The following is a 12,069-nucleotide window of genomic DNA, read 5'->3' as shown; positions in this document are numbered from 1 at the left end:
TTTGTAAACTGACAGAGGATAACTAGATTTATTGTGATGACCATTTTGCAATGTATATAAATATTGAATCACTATGCTGTACACCTGATATTAATATTGTATGTCAGTTATACACCAGTTAAAAAAAAAAGACAAACCAAAAACCTAAATATGAATTTTTACTTAAAATAAGATAAAGATGAATTTCTACCACCGATTTCATGGAAAAGAAACATGTCCTGCCTCTCTAATACAATTAGAGATAAGGTTATAATTTTCACTGTCCTTTAGAGAGAAACTCACTGGGCAGCCCAGGTGGCTCAGCAGTTTAGAGCCACCTTTGGCCCAGGGTGTGATCCTGGAGACCTGGGATCAAGTCCCACGTCAGGCTCCCTGCTTGGAGCCTGCTTCTCCCTCTGCCTGTGTCTCTGCCTCTCTCTCTCTCTCTCTCTCTCTTTCTCTGTGTGTGTGTGTGTTTCATGAATAAATAAATAAGATCTTTAAAAAAAATAAGAGTTTAAAAAAAAAAGAAACTCACTGGCTGGAATTCATTCATACTCAGTCACTCACTTATTAAATAAATTAGTTAAATAAAAGAAACCCAAAATTATATTAACAGTACTCAAATATTCCATATTCTATTCTTTTCTTCCACAAATATTTATTGAACACCTCCTATGGGCTAGACATTCTTAAATGCTGGGGATATAGTAGTGAACTCCCATTTTCTTCTCATCTTGGAACTTAGGTTCTTGAAAACTAAAAAAGAAAAAAAACTGCTTTCTTAGTAGAGGAGAAGGTATCATCCATAATAATTAAAGAAAATACTTAGTTTTCTAGCAGGCATATATAAAAATTATATTTTTGAAAAAATATAAAAATATGATTTGTCTCAGATAAGCAAAAATTTTAAGAAACAATCATAGAGCATGAGACAGATATTCTATACGTTATCTTACCCTTCAAGGGGGTTACAGTTGAGTGAGAAGTATAGATCCAAGGTACTTGGTTTCTAATCCTGCCTCTGCCTGTCTATTGCTCAGACTAATTAGTGAAACCCTCTCAAGTGTCTATATTATATAAAGTGGGATTAACAGTCCTTGCCTTACCTTCTCTTATAGAATCATTATTTTAATGACTTTTAAAAAAAATTGTGGTAACATATACTTGAGAATTTATCATTCTAACCATTTTTAAGTGTACAGTTCAGTGGCATTAAGTACAGGCATGTTATTATACAGTCCGTCTCCAGAACTTTTTTTATCTTTCTTGGCTGAAAGTCCATACCCATTTAACAGTAACTCCCTATTCCTCTTCCTGCAGCCCTTGGCAACCACCATTCTATTTCTGTTTGACTACTTTGGGTGCCTCATATAAGTGGAATCATATGGTATTTGTCTTTTTGTGACTGGCTTATTTCATTTTGCATACTGTCTTCAAGGTTTATCCATGTGGTGGCATGTGTCAGAATTCCCTTCCTTTTTCAGTCTGAATAAATATTCCATTGTATATATATACACACCACATTTTGTTTATTCATTCATCCATCGATGGACACTTGGGTTGCTTCCACCTTTCAGCTATTATGAATGATGCAGCTCTGAACATGAGTGTACAGATATCTGTTCAAGTTTCTGCTTTTAATTCTTTTGGATGTGTATCCAGAATTGGAATTGCTGGATCATATGGTAATTCTATATTTAATTTTTTTTGATGAACCACCATACTGCTTTCCATAGCAGCTATACCGTTTTATATTCCTACAAGCATTGCATAAGGGCTCAAATTTCTGCACATCCTCACCAACATTTCACAGAATTATTTAGAGAAAGAAATTAAAAAGTCAATATGAAAACATGCCATAGAAAATGCAGACTTTACATTATTGTTTTATAATAACTATTAGAAATTGGACAATGTCCTGTATTTCAGTGGTTTTGAGCATAGGGGAAAATGAGATATATTATAAAATGTGTAATTTTTACTATTGGTGACTCTTTAAAATTTCAGGTATTGATGAACCATTGCACATCAAGAGAAGAAAAGTAATAAAACCAGGTTTCATACACAGTCCATGGAAAAGTGCATACATCAGACAGCATAGAATTGATACTAACTGGAGGCGAGGAGAACTCAAATCTCCTAAGGTAACTGAACTCTTGCACAGTGTAACTGAAAGCATTAATCAGTGTTGCTACCTAGTATGTTCTTCTTGGCCAGAAGTATAACTTGACCCTATCTCCTGTAGAACGAAAACAGTATATTTTGAAATAACTGAAAATGTGTAACGGACAGTATTCCCCTATTGCTAATTTCTCCAGTCAGACAACTGATTGTACTTGAATAAAAGAGGAGTTGAATTGCATGTCATTCTATCTTAGGAAATGAAAATTTCTGAATATCTTGTTGAATTTTGTGTCATAGACATTTTACCTAAGAATTTGCTTGCTCTCTGACTAGGTAGTTAGAACATGATTTTTTGAGGAGTGCCCATGTTTTGTGTTTTGATGTCCCTTTTGAGGGACATTTATTTTTATAAATTTAATGATAATACCGATTTTTTTGTCTTACTGTAAGTATGTAAATAGTGGCAAAAATGCTTGAAATTCTTAGATATATTTATACAACTGGAAGAAAGCAATTAGGGGAGATACTGTTATATTAATAAGTAAACATTATAACAGGCTTTTTTTTTTTTTTTTTTGAGAGAGTGAGCGAGCACATATGAGTGGGAGTTGGGAAGAAGGGGTAGAGGGAGAGAGAATCTCAAGCACATTCCACACCCAGTGAGAAGCTCTGCTCAAAGCTCAGTCTCATGACCCTGAGATAATGACCTGAGTCAAGAGACACCTAACCGACTGAGCCATCCGGGTACTCCCAGGCTTTTTTTGTTTTACATTGAAGAAGTTGATAATTTTTATTACTCGTCTTTCTAGTTTGTAGGTGTTTTTGTCTTTGTGTGTAAAAATTGCAGAACATAGATGTATATTTTTTTGGTTTGAACAAATAGATAATTATAAAATACATTTGTGTTTGAACCATCTTTATGAGGTCTTGACTCATAAAAGTCTTGATTCACTCAATGTTAATAGTTGATATCTCACATAAAAGTCATAGAATATGGAAAAATAAAATCCTTAATAGTTGATTCAGCATTCAGGAAGGATGGTACTTTGTATTTTATATAATTGTAATTTTAAAAATAGACTTTAGATTGCTGCTCCTATTTGTGGCTTTACTTTTTTTTTTTTTTTACCAGTATTTTAAGAAATATAATTTAATAACATATTTCTAATCTGTACATTTATCTTGTAGGTTCTGAAAGGACATGATGATCATGTGATCACATGCTTACAGTTTTGTGGTAACCGAATAGTTAGTGGTTCTGATGACAACACTTTAAAAGTTTGGTCAGCAGTCACAGGCAAAGTAAGCATACTTCTTTCTATACTTCCCATTTTGTTTATGTTTTTGCATGGATCAATCAGGGAAACCATGGGTTCATTTTTGACTGCAGCGTATTTTGTTAACAAGTATCAGAGCTTCTAATTTAGTTTTTTCCTTGGCACAAAGATAATGTTTCTCAGGTTGGGGATGTCATTAATTTCTTCTTGTAAATAATTTGTCTATCTTTGTGATTTAGCTATTATATGATTTTAACAAAATGCTTCATCTTTTTCTTGGCTTACTTTTTTCCCACCTTTATTAACCATCACAGTTATATTGTCCTTTTTAATATTCTTCAAAACTGTGATTGAGGGATACTTACTTTTCTTTGTAAACTGCTCTGTTGATAACTTACCTATAGTTTAGAAGTTAAACAAATCATGTTAATTTAGACTTATTTCAAGCCCTGTGAGATGAAAGTAAAGCAGATACAGTATTTAAATAGGAGTTTGAAGTAAAAAGCAGTCCAAGCAATCAATTTCACTGCATACAGTATTTTGCTTTCATGTTCTATGGTGAATACTTATTTTTATCTGTCCACTGGAGAATGATTTCATAAACTAAGTAACTGATCAGCTAAAAAAACTAGAGGAAAATGTGAGGGGAAAAAACCCTGTCTTTTAAAATGTCTTACAGCATGTTGATTCTTGGCAAGAATCTTCTAAGTATTCCAAGTCAGATGTAAAAATTTTTTAAAGCAGCTTCATATTTCCATAGTGTAATTATTAGTTTTGGATTTATTTCAGAGTTTTAGTATCTGTCTTTACTTGTCTAGAAGTACCTTGCCTGGCTCCTAACTACTGCCTTGGGGCAGATTCAGATGAAATGTGGTATGTAGCCACACCTAACATGGTTGGCATTCTTTCATTGAATCCATTCCTATGGAAGAATCCAAGTTGCAATTTTAGCATTATTTTATCAAAGAGACCAGGCTGGAGCTGTCATATTTTAATAAGTGTTTTACTTTCTATCTACTTGATCCTCAGTAGTGTATGTATGTTTAATATGTAATGCTACTGAATAAAAAGAATAAATGGTGATGGTATCATGACATATTGGTATAAAAAGTTATTTTCTGATTTGCGAAACAATCCAATTTTATAAATAACTTTACCTCAGATTTTAATAAGCTACTGAAATGTCATGTAAATTGTTTTTCTTTCTACCAAAAGTAATCATCTTAAGTGTTTTTCCAGTGTCTGAGAACATTAGTGGGACACACAGGTGGAGTATGGTCATCACAGATGAGAGACAATATCATCATTAGTGGATCTACAGATCGGACTCTAAAAGTGTGGAATGCAGAGACTGGGGAATGTATACATACCTTATATGGGCATACTTCCACTGTCCGCTGTATGCATCTCCATGAAAAAAGGTAAGGGAAAATCCTGTAATGGTTGGGAATTCTTCCTCTGTTATTTGTGATTTGAGGGCTTTTGTGTAGAGTTCAGTTGTATAATTCTGTTTATTAGAGAGATAGTGGTAATGTGCTCTTAAATTAGGCTTTAATTATTAGACTTCAGATATTTCTATACTAGCAAAGCAGTACTATATTGGCTTAAAATTGGAGGATTGTCTTTAAATTTCCTTCTTCATTTAATGGTTTTGTTGGCTTCCTCCTTGAAATTCTATTCTCTAATCTTGGGTGGCACTTTATTATTCTGCATCTGATGACTCATCATCTTCAAAAAAACCTTTCTCTCTCTCTTGCTTTGCATTTACATCTCTACTAGTGGGACAAATTCAGTTACTTAGGCTTCAAACTTCTGGGCCTTTTTAATTACCCACATGCCCTACCCCCACTCCATCATATCCCCTTCTGTCTAGACAAAAGCTGAGGCCCATGGATTTCTGTTTAGTGTCTCATTACCGGTCCCCTGAACTAGTTACATAGCTTTCACACTTGGTTTTCTCACCTTTTACACAGCTGACAGAGAATCCTTTTCTAATTATGATAGTATCATTGCCCTTTTGAGAGCCTTCTGTTGTCTATCGAATCAAGGAAGAAATGCTCAATCCAGTTTTCAAAATAGTTCCAGCCAAACCAGACTGCTTGCCTTTTTGTCCTCTCGGTGCCTTTGCCGTTGCTTTGATCTCCTCCTACAAAGCCCTCCTGTTAAAGTCCTTTCGATCTTCTATCTGCATGTCTTCACAGTACCCTGGTAAACAGATGTGATTTTGACTTCATTTGTCAAAAAAGGCCTCTCTGGCAGACCTTACCATTAATCCATCCACTCCTTACCGTTAATTCTGTCCACAACATTGTCTTTGTGAAAACCATTACCTTAAGCAGATTTCATGCTCGATTTGTAATATGTGAAGAAAGCTACCTTTTCATTTGTAATTTGAATCTACTTTGAACAGTGTGTGCTATTAAAATTTGGGGTATTGATATTAAGAGACCCTGTATTTCAGTTTTCATTATATTCTGACTTAAATCTCTCAATGCTCTCCTCTACTCTTCCAAATGTGGCAACTGTGGCCTATCTTTATCTCTTAAGAATGACATGAAGATACCTGAATTTTCAGCTCTGCTTCGTAATCCAGAGGTGATTGCAATATTTGTATCACTCTGGTCTTCAGAAGAGCATAGCTTTATTAATGTTGGGCCAGATTTTTAAGGGATTTCTATTGCCTCCCCGGGTGTATCTTCTAAAATCTGTGTATCTTAATACCTCCATAGCCTGTTGACTATAACTATAAACATAAGCAGCCTTTGTTAGAGGATATGCTACAACAGGTTAATTTTACCAGAATTATAATGGTGTAACACACCCATCTCTAACTGTTTAAATTCCAAATTCAGATTTGCTTTGTTGAATAACATTTAACAAATTTTTTCCCTAGTCACAAAGAAAATATATGTTCATAATTAAAATTTTGGGAAATGGCAGAAAGAATAAAAAAGAAATATAAAATTTTTCAAAATACTACCACCGGAGTTCTGCCATTAACATTTTATACATGTTGCTCACGTTAGCATTTTATTTCTAAAATCAAGATCTTGTATTTATTGGAGCCGGCGGCAGCTGCTGCTGCTTCTGCTTCAAATACAATACAGCGGTTTTCAAACCGTCCCCCAGAACCCCAGACACTATGCAGCCGCTTATAAATGCGGGACACTAAGCAGGTGGAATTCTGGGCTTCCCAGCTTCCCATCCCAACCAAAGTAGCTTGACTTCTGTATGTTTGTGTATCAAGGTTTTACATAAGATTTCTTTGAAAACAGGTATTCCTGCTTAAGTAAGAAAGGAAAAAGTTCAGTAACCACTGACTTTATATATCATATTTTCTCATGTTATTAAACATTCTAATACTTCTTTTTTTCTGTCTTCCCCACTACAGAGTTGTTAGCGGTTCTCGAGATGCCACTCTTAGGGTTTGGGATATTGAGACAGGCCAGTGTTTACATGTTTTGATGGGTCATGTAGCAGCAGTCCGCTGTGTTCAGTATGATGGCAGGAGGGTTGTTAGTGGAGCATATGATTTTATGGTGAAGGTGTGGGATCCGGAGACCGAGACCTGTCTACACACGTTGCAGGGGCATACTAATAGAGTCTATTCATTACAGGTAAGGGATCCTATCTCTTGTATCCCTTAGACGCTTCACTGATGAATCATGAGATTGTTTTGACTAAAACGATAATCGCTGTCAAATTGCTGATTTAATACAATCCAAAAAAAGACAAATCAGATTATCCTGTTGTTTACATATACTTTAAAATTGGCATGAAGGAAGTGTAAATTTTGAACTTATTTAAATAACTTGTTTCAGCTTTTCTGTGATCTTTTTCCTCTAAAATATAAATATTTGTCTTAGAACCTGAAACTTTGTAGCCCTGCATTTCCCTCTATTAATTAATGGGTAGATAGTCTCAAAGGAAAATAACCTGGATTTTAATAAACTCCTTAGCAGAGGATTAATTTGGCCAAAAGCTGTCCCTTTGCCTTGATAGCTGAAAGTTGATGGACCATGTAATTGCGATCCCATTCCCACTCAAAGTGGAAGTGGAGCCTTTCTGCATCAGGCTCCTCTACCATCAAAGAGCTACTGATTTGTAGTCATAAGGAAGTAAATTTGACTAAACTGATTTTTTTTATTTACATTTGAACATGATATTCTTGAGTGGGTTGTCATATTTGAAATAGCTAAATTAATAGCAAATTTAGAAAATGGGTGTTTCATTTTCTGAAAGATAGCATTTTCAACTTGAAAATTTTTCTATTACTTATATAGTTTATTTGCCAGTTACTGCCCATTACCAATCAGCAGATTAGTATATAGTCCCAGTACTGACAGTTCTCTATTCTTGGAATATTTGTTTCTTAATTCATGGAATACGGCCTATGTCACAAAGTATTGATAGGTAATAAATATACGTGTTAACTTAGAAAAGGTTATACATTTGGAGGAGAGGGAATTTGGCTGAAGTTGTTTTTATATTTTGTGATATGTTCAGAACCTTAATGCATATAATATTCTCATTTAAGTAAACAATTAGATTGAGAAAAGAGGTAGCAATATTATTATAGATCTTCTAGGAATTGATATTTATTTACTTTTGGTATAGCTGGGAAGCTGGAGAAGAGGTGCTGTATCGCTTTTGTTATCAAAATTGTTTCTGCATCTAGTTTGAAGCTACTGGCCATAAAAAATTAGCAATTCTGGGAGCACATGGGTGGCTCCCAGAACTTATTTATAAGTAGGTTGGGTGTCCAACTCTTGATTTCTGCTCGGGTCATGATCTCATGGTCATGGAATTGAGCCTTGCTTTGGGCTCTGTGCTCTGCAAGGAGTCTGCTTGGGATTCTCTCTCTCTCCCTTTCCCTCTGCCGCCCCCCCCCCCCCAAATAAATAAATCTTTTTTAAAAAACTAAGCAATTCTAATAGAAGCTTCTAAGAATGTACACTGTAGATTTGCTTGATTACCTGCACTTTATCCTGTTACCTCATTTTGTTCCTGGCATTACCTGTTTCCCATGCTTTATTTTTCTCCCCCATAGGATTAAAGTCAATAGATATCAAGAATATCCATATTTGTAGTCTAATATGCTGTGTCTGTTGCAGTTTGATGGCATCCATGTGGTGAGTGGATCTCTTGATACATCAATCCGAGTGTGGGATGTGGAGACAGGGAATTGCATTCACACGTTAACAGGACACCAGTCGTTAACAAGTGGAATGGAACTCAAAGACAATATTCTTGTCTCTGGGAATGCAGATTCTACAGTTAAAATCTGGGATATCAAAACAGGACAGTGTTTACAAACATTGCAAGGTAAGTCTTGGCTACTCAGCATTAGTTGTGTTTGTTAAAAATGAGATTGTTAGTCAAAAGAGAAGCATGGAGCTTTTATGTCACAAAAAGAATTAACCTCCTACAATATGAAAATGCTTATTTTGGATAAGTTTCTGAGCAGTTTCACTCTGACTTGACAGAACTAGGCTACCCTTGAGAAATTGTTTCAAATTGTGTTTTTAATATAAAATTGTTTAATCACTTCCTGCATGTACAGTTAACTCGACCTAACCTTAAAGAACAATGTGAAGAAAGATCTTGGCTGTATCATAGAAGCAACAGACTCATTTTGGTTTTTGGGTGATTTTTTTTTTTTTAATTTTGAATTTGTAGCCCAATTTTAAATTAAAGAGCTACCTTACTGAGGGGGAAAAGAAAACATCTCTAATCTGATAGAAAATTGCTTTGGCCTCAACTTAGACCCTTTAACCATCTGCTTAACTAGGATGGAAGGAATAATAGCACCTAGTAAAATGAAGAAAGAAACATGTGAAAGCCACTAATATTAAATGAGGCACAACAGTGTTAACATTTTATGTCATGATTAACTTCTTTTTATTGGTCATAGCACTGAAAAGTGGTTTTTTTTTTTTTCAGTGAGGCCATCTGGTGGGCTCTACTGCAGCTTTTTACTCACTGGTTGTATCTGTTTCTCAGAATTTTGGAATTGTGGTCATTCAGCCTTTGCCTTTGAGTGGTCAGTTCAAAGTGGTAAGGGTAGTAGATGTGCCCGTTCATCTGTTGGCAGAATACATGGAGCTGGGCTATCTACATCACCACTAAGAAAGCTCTTATTTACTAAGAAAGCTCTTTTTTGCACAGCCAGAAAACAAAACGTGTGCCTGGTAGTTAACCAAGCTTCCTGGAAGACAGAAGTCTTGAAAGTTAAAGTTTCAGTTACAAGTAGCTACAAGATTTTCCTACAACCCTACTGATCCTAAAATACTCACAGTTTCTAAATATGCAGCATTTTAAATATTTCATTTATTGTACGTTCTAATGTAGAAGTCTACAGTTACCATGTAACTTGCCCATACCCATGATTTCTAACCAGTAATTGAATTCCTTTGGTTTTGCCTAGGTCCTAACAAGCATCAGAGTGCTGTGACCTGTTTACAGTTCAACAAGAACTTTGTAATTACCAGCTCAGATGATGGAACTGTAAAACTATGGGACTTGAAAACGGGTGAATTTATTCGAAACCTAGTCACATTGGAGAGTGGGGGGAGTGGGGGAGTCGTGTGGCGGATCAGAGCCTCAAACACAAAGCTGGTGTGTGCAGTTGGGAGTCGGAATGGGACTGAGGAAACCAAGCTGCTGGTGCTGGACTTTGATGTGGACATGAAGTGAAGAGCAGAAAAGACAAATTTGTCCAAATGTGTAGACGATATACTCCCTGCCCTTCCCCCTGAAAAACAAAAAAATAAAAAACAAACAAAAAAAAAACAGAAGAAAAAAGCAAAAAAACTCCAAAAAAACTCACAAAACACAAAAAGAAAAAAAAAGAAAGAAAAAAGAAAAGAAAAAGACAAAAAAAAATCCCTTGTTCTCAGTGGTGCAGGATGTTGGCTTGGGGCAACAAAGTGAAAAGATCTACAGAAGAAGAAGGAAAAGAGGAAGACAAGACAAACCGTAACTGACACGAGAGGCGTCTGCTGTCTCATCACATAAAAGGCTTCACTTTTGACTGAGGGCAGCTTTGCAAAATGAGACTTTCTAAATCAAACCAGGTGCAATTATTTCTTTATTTTCTTCTCCAGTGGTCACTGGGCAGCGTTAACGCTGAAGCTTCGTTACAGATTCTGCTAGCCTGTCCTTTTACCACTGAGACCTAGGAAGGGGCTGCAATAACACCCAACCAAGGACTGGCTGACTTTCTCGTTAGAGAGCATCTGCAACAAAAAGTCATTTTTCTGGAGTGGAAAAGCTAAAAAAAAAAAAAAATTACTGTGAATTGTTTTTGTACAGTTATCATGAAAAGCTTTTTTTTTTTTTTTTTTTTTTTTTTTTTTTTTGCCAACCATTGCCAATGTCAATCAATCACAGTATTAGCCTCTGTTAATCTATTTCCTGTCGCTTCCACATACACTCTTCAATGCATATGTTGCTCAAAGGTGGCAAGTTGTCCTGGGTTCTGTGAGTCCTGAGATGGATTTAATTCTTGATGCTGGTGCTAGAAGTAGGTCTTCAAATATGGGATTGTTGTCCCACCCCTGTACTGTACTCCCAGTGGCCAAACTTATTTATGCTGCTAAATGAAAGAAAGAAAAAAAAGCAAATTATTTTTTTTTATTTTTTTTCTGCTGTGACGTTTTAGTCCCAGACTGAATTCCAAATTTGCTCTAGTTTGGTTACAGAAAAAAGACTTTTTGCCACTGAAACTTGAACCATCTGTGCCTCTAAGAGGCTGAGAATGGGAGAGTTTCAGATAATAAAGAGTGAAGTTTGCCTGCAAGTAAAGAATTGAGAGTGTGTGCAAAGCTTATTTTCTTTTATCTGGGCAAAAATTAAAACACATTCCTTGGAACAGAGCTATTGCCGCCTGTTCTGTGGAGAAACTTTTCTTTTTGAGGGCTGTGGTGAATGGATGAACGTACATAATAAAACTGACAAAATATTTTAAAAATATATAAAACAAATAAAGTTGCTGGTCAGTCTTAGTGTTTTACAGTATTTGGGAAAACAACTGTTACAGTTTTATTGCTCTGAGAAACTGACAAAGCAGAAACTATTCAGTTTTTGTAGTAAAGGCGTCACATGCAAACAAATGAAATGAATGAAAAAGTCAAATGGTTTGCCTCATTCTCCAAGAGCCACAACTCAAGCTGAACTGTGAAAGTGGTTTAACACTGTATCCTAGGTGATCTTTTTTTCCTCCTCCTGTTTATTTTTTTTTGTTTTATTTATAGTCTGATTTAAAACAATCAGATTCAAGTTGGTTAATTTTAGTTATGTAACAACCTGACATGATGGAGGAAAACAACCTTTAAAGGGATTGTGTCTATGGTTTGATTCACTTAGAAATTTTATTTTCTTATAACTTAAGTGCAATAAAATGTGTTTTTTCATGTTAGTATGCCTGTTTCTTCCACTGAAGTAAATAATATTTCATTATAAACATTGAGGGTTTGTCTCTGCTATTTAAGATATCAAAGTCTTGGTTCCTTTGCATTCCCTCTAGTGTGACATAGAGATCAGTACTTCCAGGCCTGTTTCATACAGCTAAAGCAAGAAGAATGTGCCACAAATGTAAATTTTGTTTATCTCCTTGGACTATAAAGAAGGACATTCCACTGTGCCTATCTCTGTGCAACATTTGATATGTAAATGTGAAATATGG

General features: G+C 35.4%; 1 protein-coding gene across 4 annotated transcripts in view; it reads left to right on the top strand.

Annotated features, from left to right (window-relative positions):
* The window catches only part of FBXW7 (F-box and WD repeat domain containing 7), a 233,559-nt gene extending 221,757 nt beyond the window's left edge, over positions 1-11,802 (top strand). For all 4 annotated transcript variants that reach the window (XM_049094232.1, XM_035698870.2, XM_025439038.3 and 1 more), the window contains 6 exons: positions 1,990-2,126; positions 3,295-3,408; positions 4,623-4,804; positions 6,775-7,000; positions 8,498-8,708; positions 9,811-11,802. In XM_049094232.1, coding sequence (XP_048950189.1) covers positions 1,990-2,126; positions 3,295-3,408; positions 4,623-4,804; positions 6,775-7,000; positions 8,498-8,708; positions 9,811-10,079 — 1,139 coding nt within the window. In that variant the 3' untranslated portion in view covers positions 10,080-11,802. The remainder of the gene's footprint in view (positions 1-1,989; positions 2,127-3,294; positions 3,409-4,622; positions 4,805-6,774; positions 7,001-8,497; positions 8,709-9,810) is intronic.
* Positions 11,803-12,069: the final 267 nt, after the last annotated feature.

The sequence above is a fragment of the Canis lupus genome, chromosome 15 (genome assembly GCF_003254725.2).
Source record: "Canis lupus dingo isolate Sandy chromosome 15, ASM325472v2, whole genome shotgun sequence".
Lineage (NCBI taxonomy): Eukaryota > Metazoa > Chordata > Mammalia > Carnivora > Canidae > Canis > Canis lupus.
The sequence above is the reverse complement of the archived record's forward strand: the minus strand, read 5'-3'. Positions and strand labels throughout refer to the sequence as shown.